The sequence below is a fragment of the Schistocerca gregaria genome, chromosome 1, assembly GCF_023897955.1.
Source record: "Schistocerca gregaria isolate iqSchGreg1 chromosome 1, iqSchGreg1.2, whole genome shotgun sequence".
NCBI lineage: Eukaryota > Metazoa > Arthropoda > Insecta > Orthoptera > Acrididae > Schistocerca > Schistocerca gregaria.
Window position 1 is genome coordinate 1,177,171,512 of NC_064920.1, and position 22,352 is coordinate 1,177,193,863.

General features: G+C 42.6%; 1 protein-coding gene across 1 annotated transcript in view; it reads left to right on the top strand.

The window, feature by feature from the left end:
- Window positions 1-22,352, top strand: part of LOC126297397 (Down syndrome cell adhesion molecule-like protein Dscam2) — a 184,564-nt gene that overhangs the window by 64,247 nt on the left and 97,965 nt on the right. Inside the window, exon 2 of the mRNA XM_049988194.1 lies at window positions 10,525-10,612. Coding sequence (XP_049844151.1) covers window positions 10,525-10,612 — 88 coding nt within the window. The remainder of the gene's footprint in view (window positions 1-10,524; window positions 10,613-22,352) is intronic.

Below are 22,352 nucleotides of genomic sequence, written 5' to 3' on the forward strand. Positions count from 1 at the left end.
CGTTGGAATTAGATTACTCGATAAATAGTACAATTCTCAAGGCTGTCAATTCAACTAAGTACCTGGGTGTTAAAATTACGAACAACTTCAGTTGGAAAGACCACATAGATAATATTGTGGGGAAGGCGATCCAAAGGTTGCGTTTCATTGGCAGGACACTTAGAAGATGCAACAAGTCCACTAAAGAGACAGCTCACACTACACTCGTTCGTCCTCTGTCAGAACATTGCTGCGCGGTGTGGGATCCTTACCAGGTGGGATTGACGAAGGACGTCGAAAGGGTGCAAAAAAGGGCAGCTCGTTTTGTATTATCACGTAGTAGGGGAGAGAGTGTGGCAGATACGATACGCGAATTAGGATGGAAGTCACTACAGCAAAGAAGTTTTTCGTCACGGCGAGGTCTATTTACGAAATTTCAGTCACCAACTTTCTCTTCCGAACGCGAAAATATTTTGTTGAGCCCAACCTACATAGGTAGGAATGATCATCAAAATAAAATAAGAGAAATCAGAGCTCGAACAGAGGTTTAGGTGTTCGTTTTCCCGCGCGCTTTTCGGGAGTGTAATGGTGGAGAGATAGTATGATTGTGGTTCGATGAACCCTCTGCCAAACACTTAAATGTGAATTGCAGAGTAGTCATGTAGATTTAGATGTAGATGTAGGACAGAAGATTACTTGTCCTGAATGTATGGCTTAATAAAGGTGCCGAAAAACGTGGTTCCTTTGCAACGTACTGCGTATCCTATTGCGTATTTTGGCCATTAGGTAGTCAGATGTACTATCATCCAAGAAAAAAGAGAAGTGTCATTAAAATCTTCCCAGCTGGTTTATTTACAAAATGAACTGAATCAAATACGAAAGGAAAAAGGTTACTCCAGTAAGGAAATGAATCGCAGACTCGATTCAAGAAGAGGGAAAACCAGGGCTAATCAGGGACCACAGCCACCAGTTTGTAAAGTGTTCCATCATTATATTAACAAGACAGAGATTCATCACGGTGTCGGGGTAATCAAACTGTACTGGGGCCCGAATTCAACCCAGCCACTGCAAAATTTTTGAATAAAAATAATCAGCATAAGGAGTCACTCTCGTTTCGCCAACTTTTTTACAGAAGGAGCCGAGATAGTTTTGGAGCATCCTCTTGCCCTTGGAAAGTCTGAAGAAACAGCAATTATTAACGACGTAAGCATGTAGGAGGCAATGGAAGCCACTGTATTAGAGACATACAACACGTCGCATCTCCATTGGCAAAGATGCTCGATTACACCCCCAGTTGGATCGACAAAGGTTGATTGCCGAGCTGTAGGTGTCAATGAGAAAATGTATCACCAACAGGAACATAAAATCCTGAAAAGAAAATCCGAAAATGGAAATGCAGGGTTTCGGTGTCGATATACTGGGGATTGGTCGGGTAAGGTAGAAAGAAGATAGTAATATTAAATAAGACGAATAAAAGCAACATCAACAGCATCAAAAAGTTGTCCAATGTGAATAGAAGTGGTCACCAACAGACAGATAGGGTAGAGAGTGAGTCATTGTGAACGGTTCAGTGACAGGACTACTCTCAAAAGAGTCGGTTGCAAGCTATCAGTGACAACAATTCAGGTGTATATACCTAATTTGTGTGTCAAACCGTCGAGATCGCTTAATATGTGCCTTTACTTATAACGTCGTTTCGAATACTGCACATTAAAACTTAGAACATGTAAATCAACGTTCAGCCTCAGTAGAAAAAAAATATCAGTGATCCTAAACTCTTTCAGAATATTTATTTCCCTTACTGGTATAAGGAACAGACCAATGGAAACGGGAAAAATGGAATGTGTAAGTAAACTATTATTTCAAACGTAATCGCCAAAACTGTTAATCCACTTTTCCCACACTGAGAAAACATGGTCAATACATTCACTGAAATTTGTCTGCCGTTGCCCACGGAAGCACTATTGCACCAAGGAGTACACATATTAGTCCGAAGCAAATCGATGTCTACCACGAATATTTTTCTTCAGGGCTTCAAAAATACGGAAATCGCTTGTGGAGACACTGGAGGTGTACGAAGGATGTGTAACAGCTTCTCAGTGAAACTTCTGCAGCGTAGTCGAAGCAACATTGGCGACTACGGAGCACATGATATGGACTGAGAGTAAACCAAACAAAACCAGAATGACGAGGAATAATAGAACTGAAATAAATGAGAAACTTACCATCAGAATTGAGCGCCACGAAATAGTTGAAATGAAGGAATTCTGCCACCTTGGAAATAAAATAACACATAAAGGTGAACAACGAAAGCAGATCAGCAGAGGTAAAGAAGGAGTTCCTGGTCAAATAGCTATCTGATAGTGAATGCAATATTTGATTTGCTTAAGATAATTCTGATAATTAATTATACAGCTACTCGCACTTAGTTCACAAGCCTACTACTTTTGGTAAGTCTAGCACACCGAATTTCTTTAAATGCTGACTGTTGTTGTTGTTATGGTCTTCAGTCCAGATACTGGTTTGATGCAGCTCTCCATGCTACTCTACCCTGAGTACCTATCTCTGAGTACCTACTGCAACCTACGTCCTTCTGAATCTGCTTAGTGTATTCATCCCTTGGCCTTCCTCTACGATTTTCACCCTCCACGCTTCCCTCCAATACTGAATTGGTGATCCCGTGATGCCTCAGAACGTGGCCTAGCAACCGATCCCTTCTTCTAGTCAAGTTGTAGCACAAATCCCACCTCTCCCAGATTCTATTCAGTACCTCCTCGTTAGGTACCTGATATATCCATCTAGTATTCAGCATTTTTCTGTAGCATCACATTTCGAAAGCTTCTATTTAGTTCTTCTGTAAACTATTTATCGTCCGTGTTTCACTTCCATACATGGCTACATTCCATACAAATACTTTCAGAAAGGACTCCATGACACTTAAATCTATACGTGATGTTAGAAAAATTCTCCTCTCCAGAAACGCCTACCTTGCTACTGCCAGTCTACATTTTATATCCTCTCTACTTCGACCATCATCAGTTATTTCGCTCCCCAAACAAAACTCTTCTACTACTTGAGGTGTCTCATTTCCTAACCTAATTCCCTCAGCATCACCTAATTTAATTCGACTACATTGCATTATCCTGGATTTGCATTTGTTTATGTTCATCTTATATCTTACTTTGAAGACACTGTCCATTCCGTTCAACTACTCTTCCAGGTCGTTTGCTGTCTCTGACAGAATTACAATGTCATCGGCCATCCTCAAAGTTTTTATTTCTTGTCCGTGGATTCTAAGTCCTACTCCGAAGTTTTCTTTTGCTTCCTTCACTGCTTGCTGAAAATACATATTGAATAGCATTGGGGACCGGCTACAACCCTGTCTCGTTCCCTTCCGAAGCATTGACTCCCTTTCATGCTCCACGACTCTTATAACTGCCAATTGGTTCCTGTACAAATTATAAATAGCATTTCACTCCCTGTATTTGACCACTGTCATATTCAGAATTTGAAAGAGACTATTCCAGTCAACACCGTCAAAAGCTCCTTCTAAGTCCACAAATGCCAGAAAGCTAAGTTTGCCTTTTCTTAATCTGTCTTCTAAGAAAAGTCGTAGGGTCAGTATTGCCTCAAGTGTTCCAACATTTCTACGGAATCCAATCTGATCTGCTGCGAGGTCGGCTTCTACCAGTTTTTCCATTCGCCTGTACCAAATTCGTATTAGTTTTTTGCGGCCTTAACATATTAAACTGATAGTTCGGTAATTTTCACACCTGTAAACACCTGATTTCTTTGGGATTGCAATTATTATATTCTTCTTTACGTCTGAGGGTATTTCGCCTGACTCATACATCTTGCTTAGCAGATGGTAGAGTTTTGTCAGGACTGGCTTTAATGGAATGTTGTCTACTACTGGGGTCTAGTTTCGACTTAGGTCATTCAGTGCTCTGTCAGACTCCTGACAAAGTATCATATGTCTCAGTTCATCTTCATCTACAATCTCTTCCATTTCTATTATACTACCCTCAAGTACATCTCCCTTGTATGGACCCTCTATATACCTCTTCCAACTTTCTGCTTTCCCTTCTTTGCTTAGAACTGGTTTTCCACATGAGCTCTTGATATTCATACAGGTAGTTTTCTTTTCTCCAAACGGATGTTTAATTTTCCTGTAGGATGTATCTGTCTTTCCCCTAGTGATTTATGCCTGTACTTCCTTAAATTTGTCCTCTATCCATCCCTGCTTAGCCACTTTGCACTTCCTGTCGATTTAATTTTTGAGACATTTGTATTCGTTTTTGCGTGCTCCATTTACTGCTTTTTTATATTTCCTCCTTTCATCAATTAAATCCAATATCTCTTCTGTTACCCAAGGTTTTCTATTATTCCTCGTCTTTTTACCTACTTGATGCTGTGCTACCTTCACTATTTCAACTGTCAAAGCTAAACCTTCTTCTTCTACTGTATTTCTTTCCCCCATTCCTGTCAATCGTTCTTTAATGCTCTCCCTAAAGCTCTCTACAACCTCTGGCTCTTTCAGTTTACCCAGGTCTCATCTCCTCAAATTCCCACCTTTTTGCAGCCTCTTCCGTGTTAATCTACACTTCATAACAAATATATTGTGGTCAGAGTCCACATCTGAACCTGGCAATGTCTTACAATTGAAAACCTGGTTCCTAAATCTCTGTCTAACCATTATTTAATCTATCTGAAATCGTCCAGTGTCTCCAGGACTCTTCCGCGTATACAACCATCTTTCATGTTTCTTAAGCCAAGTGTTAGCTATGGTTAAGTTATGCTCTGTGCAAAATTCTACCAGGCGGCTTCCACTTTAATTCCTTACTTCTATTCCATATTCATCTACTACTTCTCCATCTCTTCCTTTTCCTACTATCGAATTTCAGTCACCCACGACTCTTAAATTTTCGTCTCCCTTCACTATCTGATTAATTTCTTTTATCACATCATAGATTTCTTCGATCTCTTCATCATCTGCGAAGCTAGTTAGCATATACACTTGAAGTACTGTGGTAGGCGTGGGCTTCCCGTCTATCTTGGCTATAATAATGCGTTCACTATGCTGCTCGTAGTGGCTTACCTGCGCTCCTATTTTTCATCCACTATTATTCTTACACCTGCACTACCCCTATTTGATTTTGTGTTTGCAACCCTGCATTCACCTACCAGAAGTATTGTTCCTCCTGCCACCGAACTTCACTCATTCCCACTATATCTAATTTTAACCTATCCATTTCCCTTTTTAAATTTTCTAACCTACCTGACCGATTAAGGGATCTGACATTCCACGCTCCGATCCTGATAATGACATCCTCCTGAGTAGTCCCCACCCGGATATCGGAATGGGGGACTATTTTGCCTCCGGAATATTTTACCCAAGAGGACGTCATCATCATTTAATCATACAGTAAAGCTGCATGTCCTCGGGAAAAATTACCGCTGTAATTTCCACCTGCTTTCAGCCGTTCGCAGTACCAGCACAGCAAGGCCGTTTTGCTTGGTGTTACAAGACCAGATCAGTCAATCATCCAGACTGTTGCCCCTGCAACTACTGAAAAGGCTGCTGCCCCTCTTCAGGAACCACACGTTTGTCTGGCCTCTCAACAGATACCCCTCGGTTGTGGTTGCACCTACGGTAGGGCTATCTGAATCCCTTAGGCTCAAAAATGGTTCAAAATGGCTCAAATGGCTCTGAGCACTATGCGACGTAACTTCTGAGGTCATCAGCCGCCTATAACGTAGAACTACTTAAACCTAACTAATCTAAGAACATCACAAACATTCATGCCCGAGACACAATTCGAACCTGTGATTGTAGCGGTCGCGCGGTTCCAGATTGTAGCGCCTAGAACCGCTCGGCCACCACGGCCGGCGTAATGTGGTAGTGGAACTTGGAAAAGGAAGCACTTTAAACAGACTGGAGACTAACAAACAATGGAGCGTCTCCATGGAGTAATGATTACCGCTCTGTATCACGAGATAATTACATTTGACGTTACGCCTTTAACGGAGAAAATTCTTCCACATATAAGCAGGACCGCAAGTAGCCTCGAACCCGCGATCATTCCTCACGCATTCGAACTGCCTGAGTGCCGTCTGGCTATAGCGGTAATTATCTCAGCAGGTATTGTCGAAGATAGGTATTTTACCTTGTTAAATGTCTTGGATTTATTCACAGGCTACCATTTGTAAGCTAACTAAACACTTTTATACCTACGGAATGCCGTAGCTCAGCACAAAACAAAAGTAAAATCAGACACATCAAACACATTCGGCCTGGGAGATCTACTTGGACGAGCACTTACTTCTTGTGACAACTTTTTATTTGTTGATGGCGCATTGCTACGAAGTACTGTGCAGGTTACATTTACACACTGAAGCGCCAAAGAAACTAGTATAGGCATGCACATTCAAATACAGAGATACGTTAACAGGTAGAATAAGGCGCTGCGGTCGGCAGCGCCTATGTAAGCGCTCAGTTGTTAGATCGTTTACTCCTGCTACAATGGCAGGTTATCAAGTGATTTTGAAAGTGGTGTTATAGTCGGCGGACTAGCGATGAGGTACAGCATCTCCGAGGTTGCGACAAAAATGGGATTTTTCCGTACGACCATTTCACGAGTGTACTGCGAATATCAGCAATCCGGTAAAACATCAAATCTCTGACATCGCTGGGGCCGGAAAAAGATTCTGCAAGAACGGGACCAACGACGACTGAGAAGAATCGTTCAACGTGATAAAAATGCAACCCTTCCGGCAAATTTCTGCAGATTTCAGTGCTGTGCATCAATAAGCATCAGCGTGCTGACCATTCAACGAAACATAATCGATACGGCCTGAAGTCCCACTTGTGTACCCTTGATGACTGCATGACACAAAGCTTTACGCCTTGCCTTGGCCCATCAACACCGACATTGGACTGTTAATGACTGGAAACACGTTACCCGGTCGGAACAGTCTCGTTTCAAATTGTATCGAGCGGATGGACGTGTACGGGTATGGAGACAACACGGATCCATGGACTCTGCATATCAGCAGGGGATTGTTCGATCTGGGGGAAGGTCTGTGATGGTGTGGGGTGCGTGATGTTGGAGTGATATGGGGCCCCTTATACGTCTAAATACGAGTCTGACAAGTGACACGTACGTAAGAATCCTGTCTGATCACCTGTATCCATTCATGTCCATTGTGCATTCCGTCAGACGTGGGCAATTCCAGCAGGACAATGCGACATCCCGCACGTCCAGCTGTATCTCTGTAACCAATAGTAACTGGATCCATGTAGTACGGAGTATTTTATCGAAATTAGTGTATACCACAACTCCCTCATAAGTTTACTATTCATCCGGTAAGACCCTCTGTAATGAAGACTGGCTCCAGGAACACTGTTCTGAATTTAAACACCTCCACTAGCCAAAAAGCTCCCCAGATGTGAACATTATTGAGCATATCTGGTAGTCCTAGGAACGTGCTGTTCAGAAGAGACCTCCGCCCCCTAGTATTCTCACGGATTTATGGACAGCCCTACAGGATTGATGGTGTCAGTTCCCTCCAGCACTACTTCAGACATTAGTCGAGTCCATACCGTGTCGTGTTACGGCACTTCCGCGTGTTCGTAAAGGCCAGAGTACAAGTTTATTTGGCTCTTCATTGTGTGATGCACAATTAAGAATATGTTATCTTATCTCTTTACCTTTTCGTTTGCAAATTGAGTATTTCTGACCGCTTGTTTGACAACCAAGCGACTAAGATGCAATGCCTTCGAGTCTGGGCAATGTCCCACTGGGAAACGATAGAAAATTGTGAAATAGACAGAACTGCAGTCTTGCACTTGTTCATCTCTAGGGTATACGGTTTCAAAGGCGAATCATCTGATCACAGTCAGAAAGGTTAACAATTTAGGGCCGGTCGCTGTGGTCGAGCGGTTCTAGGTGCTTCACTCAGGAACCACGTGGCTGCTACGGTCGCAGGTTCGAATCCTACCTCGGACTTGGATGTGTGTGATGCCCTTAGGTTAGCTAGGTTTAAGTGGTGGTGGTGGTTAGTGTTTAACGTCCCGTCGACAACGAGGTCATTAGAGACGGAGCGCAAGCTCGGGTTAGGGAAGGATTGGGAAGGAAATCGGCCGTGCCCTTTCAAAGGGACCATCCCGGCATTGGCCTGAAACGATTTAGGGGAATCACGGATAACCTAAATCAGGATAGCTGGAGACGGGATTGAACCGTCGTCCTCCCGAATGCGAGTCTAGTGTGCTCACCACTGCTCCACCTCGCTCGGTAGGTTTAAGTAGTTCTAAGTCTATGGGGCTGATGACCTCAGATGTTAAGTCCCATAGTGGTTAGAGCCATTTGAACAATTTAGAAACTTACTTATGTTGTTAAATTTGAATGTCGTTGGTAACTAAATGCATCGTTATGCAACTATTCTAAGTTCAGATTTGGCGTGGTCGCACACTGTGTCGAGGACTCTGCTTTGTGTCGATGAAGGAGATTTGTACGCCAGGAGTGCCAAAGATGGCGGACTTTGTGAAACCATAATGGCAGACATTTCGCAGTTCATATAGAAATTAATAACAGCCAGAGGAATCATGATCCCTTAAAAAGAAACATGTACATTACCATTACTTGTATGACCATTCTGATGGTGAAATAAAATTTTCAGTATCTTTATTAGTTTAAAGTTTAGTATCTGACTGTAAATTATACATGTAACAACCAGCAACGAATTTCCAAAATCTAAACGGTTCATCCGATTTTGTTGAACGACGTGTCTTTAGAAATCTATTACTGTGAACCTAAATTGGTATGAATTACAGGCATGTAACTTTAATAGTACATAATAGTATATGAGTTATTGGAGGTCAAAGTGGCAGGTTACTATTGATAATGTCAGGTCATAAGTAATCCACAGTTACACGAAAAAAAGAACGGTAGCAGCTTCCTTATAAATATATTTATTCGTCTTGTTTATATCCGATATATACTATTCATGAAGAAATCTGTCAAATATTTAATGTGTTTTAGAAAGCACAGTGACATAAGGCTACTGGCCTACTTTTGTTTCTATTCCTTTAATATATGTTCATTTGATTTGTTTATCTATTTAATAATGTGTGTTAGAGCGTATTTATGGTCCAGCCGTTGGAATATTTATTTAATTTCAAGTTATTTAAATGTAAATCCAGTATTTCGAATGTGTTTCAATATGTTTATGAGTGTGCGTTGGCTTGGAGATATGGCGGGAGCGCTCTAGTCAATTTACTACAGTACGCGACCTCCGATGTCACTGAAGAGACTGGATGGAAGTGGGGGAGGAGCATCGGGTGACACAGGACAGGGGAGTGCTGCATGGGAAGGTGGACTGAACAGTCTCACGGAATGCTTGGATAGTGTTGAGCAGTTTCCACGTGATCGCGGGAGATATTTTGTAGTGCCAATAGATGTACTTGTGAGATTTCCATAGCTTCTGCAGTGAAGATGTAGTATGCGTTTAGAAGTGAATATCTTGCGAGATATGTTGTTGCTCATAACTAATTCCTTGAAGTAGGAATCTATTGTTTACCTGTTATTCAACTTATATTTTATTTAATTGCTGACCATCGACACCTGTTAGTGTTTTGCAGTAAGAAATGGCATTCCTAAAGGTACTTCTGCTATCGTACTCATCATTTAAAGTCATTAAATATAGTACCTGGAGATTGTATTTAATTTCAATCTTTCATTTATAAATTTCTATGTTAAATTAAAAATTTGCAATCGCCAAGTGGTAGCATTCGACCATTCGATTCATGTGTATATTCATATTGTATACTGTAATGTGGCATAAGCCCCAACACACACACACACACACACACACACACACACACACACACACACACACACACACACACACACACACACACACACACACACACACACACACACACGCACTGTAATGTGGCAAATACGTATCCCAGCCCCTAGACAACGAAACCAGCGAAAACTTTGAATATTTCAACTCTGAGCCTGAGGATACGTAGTTGAGGGTCACATTTTTTATTTTGAAAGCCTGGACTTAGCAACAAGCGATGTTCAATAATTTTCCCAGCCTTGCTCTAGCACATAACTATTAGTGCCCTTTATCTTGGAATACGTCCTTGTTGACTGTATCAGATACGATGCACAAGCAAATACGATAACACACTGAACAACACTTGCACGATTTAAGACAGGTGGCGTACACGCCTTCTCTCTCTTAGAACGACTGCTCACTGTGGTGAGAAGAACAGGATCTGGCCACTAAGTTATGGAAAAATAAATTTCCTAAATCATGAAAACAGTGTACTGTATAAGACGAGATACTTAAATTATCGACTTGTCCTGTTTTAAGGATAAAACTTATCCATCGACTCTGTAGAGCAATCGTTCACACCTGAAGTCATAGTTTAGTATTACTCTGTCAACTACCACTTTTACGCAGTTTATTATCAATGTCGTGCTACTTCTAAACCAGAAGTGTCCTTTACGCACTTTTTGCTGCGTGTTGCAGATTCCTCCGGGTGGTGAGATGTCAGGGACAAGGAGGCGGCCACAGCACGGGGCTCTGCTTCCTGCCCTTTTGCTTCTGCTACTGCCAGGTAAGCCCCAGAAGTGCCTTTACTGATATATCTTTGCAATAGTCGTTTCTACTTCAAGATTCAGCGATTGCAGTTGATTATACGAAGATCACTTCGTTAGAAAACACTGGCTGTTGTTACTCTATAGGAAAACTGTAATACTATTGGCGTCAATAGGCGAGAAGATAGAATAATTCTTGATCAAACCTTCACTGAGCACATCACTGGTATCTTTCTAACGCTGTCAGTTATCTAGGATTGCACATGTGAAGTGTGGGTAGCAAGTTGATATTCATTGTAAGAATCAGGAAAGGGTATTGAATCACAGAGTCAGGTAGCCACATAAGGGAACCTTCGCCTCTGGCAGTTTTTGAATTTATGAACTACTGTAAAAGAAAATGTAGTTAGGATTACACATCAAACAGAAATTTTTCACGCAGGCGTTGTGCCAATTAGTTCTCGAGTAGGAAACCGACACCAAACCATGTCACGTATCATTAATATTATACCTAGCAACGTTAACCGTTGCGACCTTCATTCTCTTTAATCGGTCATATTACTGTTTCCACTTAAGCTACTCATTGATAATTTTAACCACAGACTGAAATCCACTTAACGTGTATCCCTTCGTCCATGTTTAGGGAGTTCCTAACTGGGCGTTGCAGTCATTCTAAGGCGTAATGCGACAATACAAAGTACGGAAGTCTTGTATAGCCTCACAAATATTAGTGATAATTGCAAACCATTACATTTTTGAAGCAACTACCCTTGTAGTTAAGTGACGGGTGTGGCAACATACTTACTCTGAATCTCACAATCAGATCGGCAGTGAAGTGGGATTTGAGGTCGTCCGTCTCGGACACACGAGAGCTGCGCGCAGGAGTGAGACCGTGAAGCGGTTCGATATGACAGGGGACAGTAAAAAACGACTCGAATGTCAGACTAAGGAGATAGAGAGGATGGTAAGAAGGAAATGTTACCCTGGGGGTGGTTGCTTGTCTGCTTTTAATGCTTCATCGCGTGTTCACTTGAACATAAGTTACAGTAGCAATGGGCACAGACTCAGGTTTATCACTTGAGTCTTAAGACTTACTTAACGTACGTGAAAAATCACAAATGAGGCTTCCGACGTCAGGCTGTTGTTAGATTAAACTAGCACCAGAAGAAATTGCAACACTGTCCTGACACTGTTAGAAATACGATATAAACAGAAACGTCTAACAGCGGTGATACAAACAACGAATAACGAAAGGAGCCCGTTACTAGTGCTCTAATCGAACACTTACGTTCAGTTACATGTCACTCAGAAAATGTTGACCAGGTATAGGCAAGTGTACAACTAAAGCTACTAACATGCATACAGGCAAGTTTGCAGGTCTTTCTTTAGTGCGAAAGCTTAATTGAGTATATTAACAGCCACGTAGTTCCTGCTCTCGGCCGGTCATTATCCGGGCATTGGTTTCGATGGGCGTCAGGGTCGAGCTTCGCTGTTGGCCAGAAATCTGCCCTTCTTCTCGATCTGTGAGCTCTATACAGGGTGTCCCAGGAACGTTGCGACATACTTCTACTGGTTGTAGAGAATATCTTGGCTAACAAATCGAGGATAGGAACCCGAGTCCGGAAATGTCATTCAACAACTTTGAAGAGTGCAGAAGTTATAGACGCCGGTATCCGCCACTATGCCACCCCATCAGCAGATAACGTCACTTTGAACGCTGATCGATCATAGGCGTAACGTCTTGCAATGCTTTTCGTTACACAGTGATAGCCACTGACGGCCACGATCGCCAGTAGAGAAAATGGTATTAGCTCCGTAGACAGGGCTTGTATCCGATGACTGTGGTGCTCTGTTGCTCCTGCGCATGACGGTTTTGGACTCGTGTTTTATCTGCAGTTTATTTGTCTCCTGTTCACTGATAAACTTTGGAGATTTATATGGAGCGAACTAAAAACTAAACTGCGGACGGGAACCTGTTCCCGAAACTACACTACTGGCCATTAAAATTGCTACACCAAGAAGAAATGCAGATGATAAACGAGTATTCATTGGACAAATATATTATACTGGAACTAACATATGATTACATTTTCACGCAATTTGGGTGTGTAGTCCCTGAGAAATCAGTACCTAGAACAACCACCTCTGGCCGTAATAACGGCCTTGATACGCCTGGGCATTGAGATGGATGGCGTGTACAGGTACAGTTGCCCATGCAGCTTTAACACGATACCACAGTTCATCATGAGTAGTGACTGGCGTATTGTGACGAGCCAGTTGCTAGGTTGGAAACTTTCCTCATGTCAGCACGTTGTAGGTGTCGCTACCGGCGCCAACCTCGCTTGAATGCTCTGAAAAGCTAATAATTTGCATATCACAGCATCTTCTTCCTGTCGGTTAAATTCCGCGTCTGTAGCACGTCATCTACGTGGTGTAGCAATTTTAATGGCCAGTAGTGTATCTTTCACCGAGACAAGGAGGCGTCACATTCATTGTAGACAAGACCTGTGTAAGTAGCAGCTGGTTCCATCCTCTCCAGAACCGATCGCAGCAATCAGTCGCGACCACTGAAAACGAACAACAATGCGAAACGTTCCACGTACGGTCCATCAGCAAATAAAGTCACTTTTGCTGCTGAAAGGGTGGTGTGGTTTTAGGTGCCAGGGCCTTTAACTCCGACGTTCTGTAGTGTCATTAGATGAAGCTCCAGGTCTCCGGGTCTTATCCTCTAGTTGTTCCTCAAGGCACTCTCTACACCTCTCAGAGTTAATCTCAACAGTTCCCCGACACGCTGTGTAATGCACTTGCGACTGTATGCTTATGGATGGTGGGTGACTGAGACACCTATTGCGCCTCCATCTAAGTTGCGATGCTTACTGAAGGCATTGGTAAATAGTTTTTTTTTCACACCTTCATATCAGTCAATACACCTTTCTGTCTTGGAGTGTGTTTCAGGAACCATACATGGCTCTCCATTGAGGCGTATTTATATTAAATGGCCTGCAGACTGGTCGAATGAATTACATTAAGTTCATAAAGTTCCTGCAGTTCTTGTGATTCATCTTCAGCTTAAAGTGCCTTAGAGAGAATTGTTGAAGCTCAACATGTCTATCTCTCCTGGCCTTAAATCTACAAGGGGCAGTCAATAAATAATGCAAACTCACTATTTTACAAGGTCAATTTCGACAAAAAAAATTCGTAATCTGTAATGGGACATCGTGGAATATTCCCGCTTCAGTTCCTATAGCTTCATGAAGTTCCGACAGGTGGCGGCATTATATGTAGCCGCCGAAATGACAACTGTAGCAGAAGTGCATTCCAAAAAGAGAACTGTCAGTGAGTTTCTCTTGGTGGAAAACCACAGCATCGTAGATATTCATAGGCGCTTGAAGAATGTGGCAGTGAACAAAAGCACAGGGTTCTGTCATAATCGCAACAAGGTCGCACAAACCTCTCCTACCTCCCACGTGCCGGCCGGCCGCGCACCGCAGTGACTCCTGTATTGTTGGAAAGTGCGGACACAGTCTTTGGTGATCTACGGACCATTATTAAACACCTGGCTGCACAACTGGTCAATTCAGCTGATAGTGCTCACACACTCGTCCACCATTTGAGGTTTTCAAAGGGGTGTGCCCAATAGGTTCTTCGCCGTCTAATGGAAGAACACAAAGAGCAGCGACGGAGAATCTGTGTGGACCCGCTTGTTTGTTACAAGGCTGATCACCGCAATCTTTTGACGAACGTCGTCACGGGTGACGAATCGTGAATGTGACACGCACGGGACGCCGCCACACTACCTCTCCTCCCAAAAGAAGTTTAAAGCCGCCCTTTCAGATAGTAAAATCAAGGCGACGGTCTTCTGGGACTCTGAAGGGGTTATTCTGTTTGATGCCCTCCCGCTTGGCGCCACAGTCAACTCGGAAGTGTACTGTGTTATCCTCAGCAAACTGAATAAAAGGCTTCAGCATTTTCGTCGCCACAGAAATGCAAATGAACTCTCCTTCTTCATGAGAACGCAAAGTCTCCCACAAATCTGTGCTCCCGACAGGAGCTCACAAAACTCCATTAGACTGTTTTTCGTCATCCATCCTATAGGCCGGATCACCCATCTTGATTTCCATCTCTTTGGCCCAATGAAGAATGTACTCCGTAAGAAGCGGTACGTGGATGATGAAAAGGTTACTGATGCAACAAGACCTTTGTTCCATTGTCGACTGATACAGCGCTTCCATGCAGGCGTACAGAACCTACCAGTAACGTGGCTGAGCCCGTCGCATTGAACGTATATTATGTTTAAAAATATCGTTTTGTAAGCTAAAGAGGGGGAAATAATATGGCGTATTTCAATCCTGAATAAAACTAATCTGCTTTACTAATGGAATTCCCCTCGTATGTAAAAATCCAGTTCTCTACTCATTAGCTGTTCATAATATAGTTTTACCTTTACCCATATACTGAAAAGCATTCACTGGATGTTATGTATAGCTTACACTATTTTCTTAATGTAGCGTTTCATAGGTTCAACTGTACTCAAATCTGATCGTTTTTCTCGTTATTAGGACAGTAACCGTTTAGGAAGCTTACGAACTACGTCTTACCAATGTCCTCGGACATAAATTTGTTACCGACATGATGACTGCCTCAATGATTCCGAAATCCAGGTAACATACCTTAAAAGAATGTTCGCACAGCGATTGTTTATGGTTCATATTTTCAATCTCTGTAGTGTCTTATGATCCATGTTCAGCGTAGTACAACAAGTTTGTTTTAGCTTTGCGTACCACAGTTACTACTAAAGGTTTCAGTGTTCATCACGCCTGGAACTGAATTTTATAGGAACTTCAGTAAGACAGAAATTGCTTCTTGGAACACCAATAAAGTTCATTCACAATCTTAAACCCCATTAGCTGATTGGTTTTGTTTGTGATTTTCATCAAAATTATGGTACAAAATCCTACCTCCTAAAATGTTTTCAAGCTTAGATTCTGTATCAGTATCCGTATTTACACCTGTCGAACCACGGTACAAAAAATGGTTCAAATGGCTCTGAGCACTATGGGACTTAGCTTCTGAAGTCATCAGTCCCCTAGAACTTAGAACTACTTAAATCTAACTAACCTAAGGACATCACACACATCCATGCCCGAGACAGAATTCGAACCTGAAACCGTAGCGGTCGCGCGGTTCCAGACTGTATCGCCTAGAGCCGCTCGGCCACGAACCACAGTACACTGTCTGACAGTAACAACAGATGGAGATAAACCGGGTTTTACAAATATTTCCCTAGGCTAGCAAACAGTACAGTTCAAATCAAGTGGTTTGATTATTTTCGTCGCTAGATCTCAGCACCTTCTGTATTCACAACCTACCTTCTGCGTTGTTTTTAATTATACGGGCATTAGGCCGTGGTCTAAGGTATGTTTCTATGCTGAAGACATCCTCAGGTGCTATAAAGACTTCGTTAGCTGATATTTTGAACTCAGACCAGTTCAAAAGGCCAAACTGTTTGCTGGTTACCTGACAACGCTCGGGCGGTGGCGACTTCTTACCACAGCCACACATCGCGGAGTCGCGTTGACGTCTGTTACGGAGCTCCTTCTACAGAAGAGTTGGTGCTGTTTACTGTGTTCAGTACTAAGGCGCACAACATGTCTGAGTCCTTTCTAGAGAATGTCTCTAGCACCCGTAGACCAAATGTTACTCTCATAAACATACCCTAGACCGCAGCATAATGGCTAGAAAAATAAAATCAGCTATGATGAAAACTGTGAAAGCTTACGTTACATGATCTCCTCTGTGCACACGACACTCGCACCCATTTAGTGCTGAAAACAACTCCACATTCCAAGAAACTGCAGTTACTTCCACTGGCTTCCAGGTACCACACTTCCAACGGGCTAGGCTTGCAAGGTTGTACTATCGTTACATGATATTCACTGTACCCATTAAAGAATGAGTGGAGGAGCACGCCTGAAAGAGCCCTAGGCAGGCAGTCTGGACTTTCCAGAGGTCATGTGGGTCCGACACATTGTATGATAACGCTTCAAGAATATTAACGTTTGTTAATGCAATGCAGACAACAACAAAAAACAAAACAAAAAGAAAACAAAAACAATGTTATGACACATGAAAGTTTCTTGCAAATGTCGATATTCGTCCACTGTCGAACCTAAAATGAGAGATCGAGATATTATGGCTCAATTTCCCGCCCCTCCCCCCTCCTCCCTCTCTCTTTTCAGATGACCACCACTAAAGTGAATGAAGTCCACAAATCGAGCACGGAAACTGTTTTTATACCTGTAAGGTAAAAGCTTAATCGTGGAGGGAGACCAAGAGCTGAATACGCTAAGCAGATTCAGAAGGATGTAGGTTGCAGCAGTTATTCGGAGATGAAAAGGCTTGCACAGGATAGAGTAGCATGGAGAGCTGCATCAAACCAGTCTCTGGACTGAAGACCACAACAAAAAGAAGTAGGTAAAAGCTGTTCAACCAAAGCGCCACAGACGCAGCGACCAAGGCATCTGGCGGAGCGGGGAACCTGTTATCGATTCCGAAAGACATTCTTAACTTTTTTCATTTTTTTACTATATCGAAACTGGTAGGAATAGAAGAAGTAATAACGTAAGTAAGTCAATAACGGATACAAAGGACTTGCATTAGTTGTACGAAAACAGTGCTGAGTAAGACTGCTGTGAATTTGTCATGAGGGGAAGTGAGGAGACGGCACAGGCAGCCGACCGCGCGTCGCTTGTTTATAGCGAGGCACAGCATAGAACACACGACGTGACTGTCATGTTTTCCATGTACCGGGTTCATTACGTCATAACATCGAAGAGAGGAAAGAAGATGGAAGGAATGTTAGGGTTTAGCGCCAAGGGTTTAACGCCATTGGAGACGGAGCACAAGGTCGAAATGTTTCAAAGATGGCGAAAGAAATCGGCCTTACCCTTTAAAATGAACCATCCTGTCATTTACCTGGTGTGATTTATGGACATACATCCTACCTCCAGCTCTAAAATTACGAGTCGAGTGGTTTTTGAAGCTGAAGAACGAAATGACTTTTGCTAATATCGAAGATCCGTATCATGAAGACGAAGCAGAAGGCGCTTCGTCTGGGTTGTAAGGTCAAATCGTTATAGGCACTGAAAGCTGGCTAAAGCCGGATATAAGCTTAACCGAAATTTTTGCGAAGAACCTAACGGTGTTCCCAAAGGATAGGCTAAACACAGTTGCCGGAGATGTGTTGGTTGTTATCAGAAGTAGTTTAACTTGTCGCAAATTTGAAGTAGATACTTCTTATGAGTTAGTATGGGCACAGGTCATTGTTGGCAACAGGAATAAAATAATAATTCGATCATTTTACCGACCTCCCAATTCAGATGATACAATTGTTGGAGCATTCCGTAATTGTTCATGGTATAATACGTGTGCTTTAGCCTCTCCTATCAATCTTAACTTTGTCATTTGTAAGAGCTGTTCATCTGACCATGATCCTAACTTTGCAGCTGCCACTAAATCATCAAAAAGGCAATTATGTCCTCGCCATGTTTACCTGAAAAAGGAGTTACCAAGGCTGCTGCTGAGGAATGTAGGGTGGGAGGTATTGAACCGGTTTGCCTAACCTCACACAACTGTTTAAATAATGCATTATTGTCATTTTTAAGCTGTGCTATTTGATCAACTAAGCTCTGAATAGCTTCGTCAGTAGAAACCGCTTCTGGTGCTGACTCTGACTCTGTACGATTTCGTGTCATCATTTTACAAACTGTTAGTTACACAATCTTACTACACTGACTGAAAAAGATGTTTAAATACTTTCGACAAACTCTTAAAATTATGAGAGAGAATACACTTCTAAATAAAGAAAATATTACGACTGCAATGCAAACCTCTATCCTTTCACACATTAAATAATACTAACTGTCGACCTTTAGTGAATGTCATTCACACTTTATATTGAGACAAGGATTTTTTCTCTGACACCAAATGTAACACTTGTGACACTAAATGTAACTGGGTTTTCTCTTTTGATGCTAGTCAATTGTCAGGATGAGCATTATTGCAAAGGGCATTTGATTCTAAAGCATTATGTCAGGATGAAAAACACTAAATAAATTACTTTTTCTCTCTTAACAACGCGTGAGCAGGGTGGGTTCTTCCTTGGCTCGGGTATGAGATAGAGTGAATCAGCATTTTTACATAAGATACATTTTATTGAAAGTTTTATACAACTGTTCCCTTACTGGATGTTCTGGCTCGGAGAGCGGCAGCTGTGTCGTTTGCGAAGCCTTCTGCTGCGGCAGCGGCGGCGTCTGATTACGCCTGGCGGTGTGTATCTCGTGTCGCCGTCTCCCCCAGTTGACTGGAGACGCGCAGCGCGAGGTGGCCCATTTAATTATTGAGAACGAAGTCGGGAATCGAATGCTGATACCTCGGATGTGGCGTCCCAGTGTTTCTCTTCTCTAAGCGGCCGCGTGTGTTGTGCGTTGGCCAGCGGAGCGGCGCGGCGGGAGAAGGCCAGTGTCCCGGACTCGAACAACGGACTCCAGCTTGCCAGTCTTCGGCTGTCAGATCTTCATCCCAGCTCACAGGTGACTGCTGATGTCTCCTTCCCGTTCTCACGAGTCATCCGGGTACGTAAAACTAAGTTTTCAAATACCTTCTAACTTCTGTCTTCTGGCGCCGAGGCTGCTGCTTGCTATTCCATTACAGCGGCGGACTTGGTGCGTCTGTGTATGACGTAGTCTCTTCTTGCATGACGGTCTTCAGCACCGAAACTGAACTGAAAACTGCTCTTCTCTGTCGGGCCCACTGCGTCTTGCGTATTTATTCAGTTCAGTTCGCTGGAGGTGAACGACTTCACGGTCATCGCCTCTTCTGCCACGTTGAAAAGCTTCTAGAAGAATCTTCTTAACGTCGGTCAATGGCTCTTGGAATGTAGAGGAGGGCTTGTGATCACATGTGACAACTGAGAAACACGTGAGCCGGTCGGGCGATGCCCTGACGGCTGAATCGACAGCGTCCGCTTATGTGGGGAGGGCGATGGCTTCTTCTGTCACGTGAAAAGCTTCTTGGAGAATATTCTTGACGTGAGCTGGTCGGTCGATGACCTGGCGACTGAATCGACAGTTTCCGCTTCTCTCCCGAACGTGCCGTGCCGACTTTTCAAGCGCCGGCAGTTGCCACTGCCGCGTTGCCTGCTGTTTGCCAGTGTGTCATTCTTCTAAACCAAGTTTTTCATTTATTTTCTAATTTCTACTTCACTATACATTGCATTCAGTAATTTATTTACCTATCTTAAGTAACACCCAACACTTTATTCACCTGAAATGCTGAGTGCTATTGACAAGGGATTTCAGATCGATTCCGTATTTCTAGATTTTGGGAAGGCTTTTGACACTGTACCACACAAGCATCTCGTAGCGAAATTGCGTGCTTATGGAATATCGTCTCAGTTATGCGACTGGATCTGTGATTTCCTGTCAGACAGGTCACAGTTCGTAGTAACTGACGAAAAGTCACCGAGTAAAACAGAAGTGATTTCTGGCGTTCCCTAATGTAGTGCTTGTGATTTCCTGTCAGACAGGTCACAGTTCGTAGTAACTGACGAAAAGTCATCGAGTAAAACAGAAGTGATTTCTGGCGTTCCCTAATGTAGTGCTATAGGCCCTTTGCCGTTCCTATAAAAACGATTTGGGAGACAATCTGAACAGCCGTCTTTGGTTGTTTGCAGATGACGCTGTCGTTTATCGACTAATAAAATCATCAGAAGATCAAACAGCGAAACGATTTAGACGAAATATCGGAATGGTGCGAAAAATGGCAGTTGACCTTAAATAACGAAAAGTGTGAGGTCATCCACATGAGTGCTAAAAGAAACTCATTAAACTTCGTTTACACGATAAATCAGTCTAATCTAAAAGCCGTAAATACAACTAAATACTTAGGTATTACAATTACGAACAACTTAAATTGGAAGGAACACATAGAAAATGTTGTGGGGAAGGCTAACCAAAGATTACGTTTTTTGGCACGACACTCAGAAAATGTAGCAGACCTGCTAAGGAGACTGCCTACACTACACTTGTCCGTACTCTTCTAGAATACTGCTGCGAAGTCTGGGATCCTTACCAGATAGGACTGATGGAGTACATTGAAAAAGTTCAAAAAAATGCAGCACGTATTGTAGTATCGCGAAATATGGGAAAGAGTGTCACAGAAATGATAAGGATTTGGGCTGGATAACACTAAAAGAAAGGCGTTTTTCTTTTCGACGGAATCTTCTCACGAAATCCCAATCACCAGCTCTCTCCTCTGAATGCGAAAGTATTTTGTTGACACCTACTTACATAGGGAGGAACGATCACAAAGATAAAGTAAGGGGAATCAGAGCTCATACGGAAAAATATAGGTGTTCATTCTTTCCACGCTGTACGTGATCGGAATAATAGAGAATTGTGAAGGTGGTTCAATGGACCCTCTGCCATGCACTTAAATGTGATTTTCAGAGTATCCATGTGGATATAGATGTAGAGTGCCTTCATGGAAAAACGTTCACGGTTACGTAAGGAACCTTGCATGCACCCATTCGCCCGGAACAAATCGACAGCCACAAATGTTTTCCTTTGGAACTCCAAAAATGAAGAAATCATATGGAGAGAGATCGAGAACATAAGGAACAAAAGATATTGTGTGGAAGATGTGCTAATGGTTCCCAAAGATATATCTACAGCTTAGTCGAAACACCCCTGGCTACAAGTGGGCCTGTTCCTTTTTCCCGCCCCTATGGTAATTACTTCCGAAACAATAAATAGTTTACTTACTTTTTTTACATCTGGCTCATTTTCATTTCACTATCCTTTAAACGTCTCACACACGGATATAGAAAATATCGAACATATACAGAAACGGGCAGTGCTTTTTAGCACGCAGACGACGTCACTTATTACACGTTTTAAGTGCGATTACGTGATCAACCCCGACCAAACAGGATGCGAGTATCAGACGAACATTCGACGCACGTTATCGCATCAGGAAGAGAAACGACCCCTTGTCGATGTTGGCAGTACACATAACACAACGAATTCATACACGGGGCAATATTCCAACACAGTGTCTGGAAAATTTTTGCCTGTGGCTTTCCTTCCAACATACGAATGATAACCTGGGTCCTCGAGCTATAGAACAGGTCAATCGTTTAATAGACTCGTTCAAAAACGTTTACGTCACTCGCTCCAAATCGGGGAAATTGATAAACACAGTTTACGAAACAAAGCTTCAGAACGTTTTAAAACCAAACGTTACTGATTAACAAGTTTTATCGAATATTCGAGTCCTGGGGTTGGCAAGCTACTAACGTCTTGAATTCCTCCATGTTTATGGATGACGTACACGGCAAAAGTAGTACCGCCATCATGCATATCTGTGTGCTAGCCCATCACAAGCGAAAAACTTTTTTCGAGGCTTCAAAATTGCAGTGCGCTTCAGGAAATCCAGTGCGGACTGCACAGCCGTGCCCTAGCAGTAACTATTCATAGCATAATTCATGATCAACTTCCAGCGTCGATTTTCCAGGCGATGTTATCATATGCATGACACGCATAAAAATTCCGCAAAAACAAATATGTTTAAATGTAAACCAAGTCTGCTTTCCGCCGAATTTTGAGAAGGAACGAAGTACTTGTGCGAAATTGCTTTCACTATATTTTCTTGGTATCGCAAGTATGTTTACTTCGAATGTTGAGGTGACAAGTACCATCACCT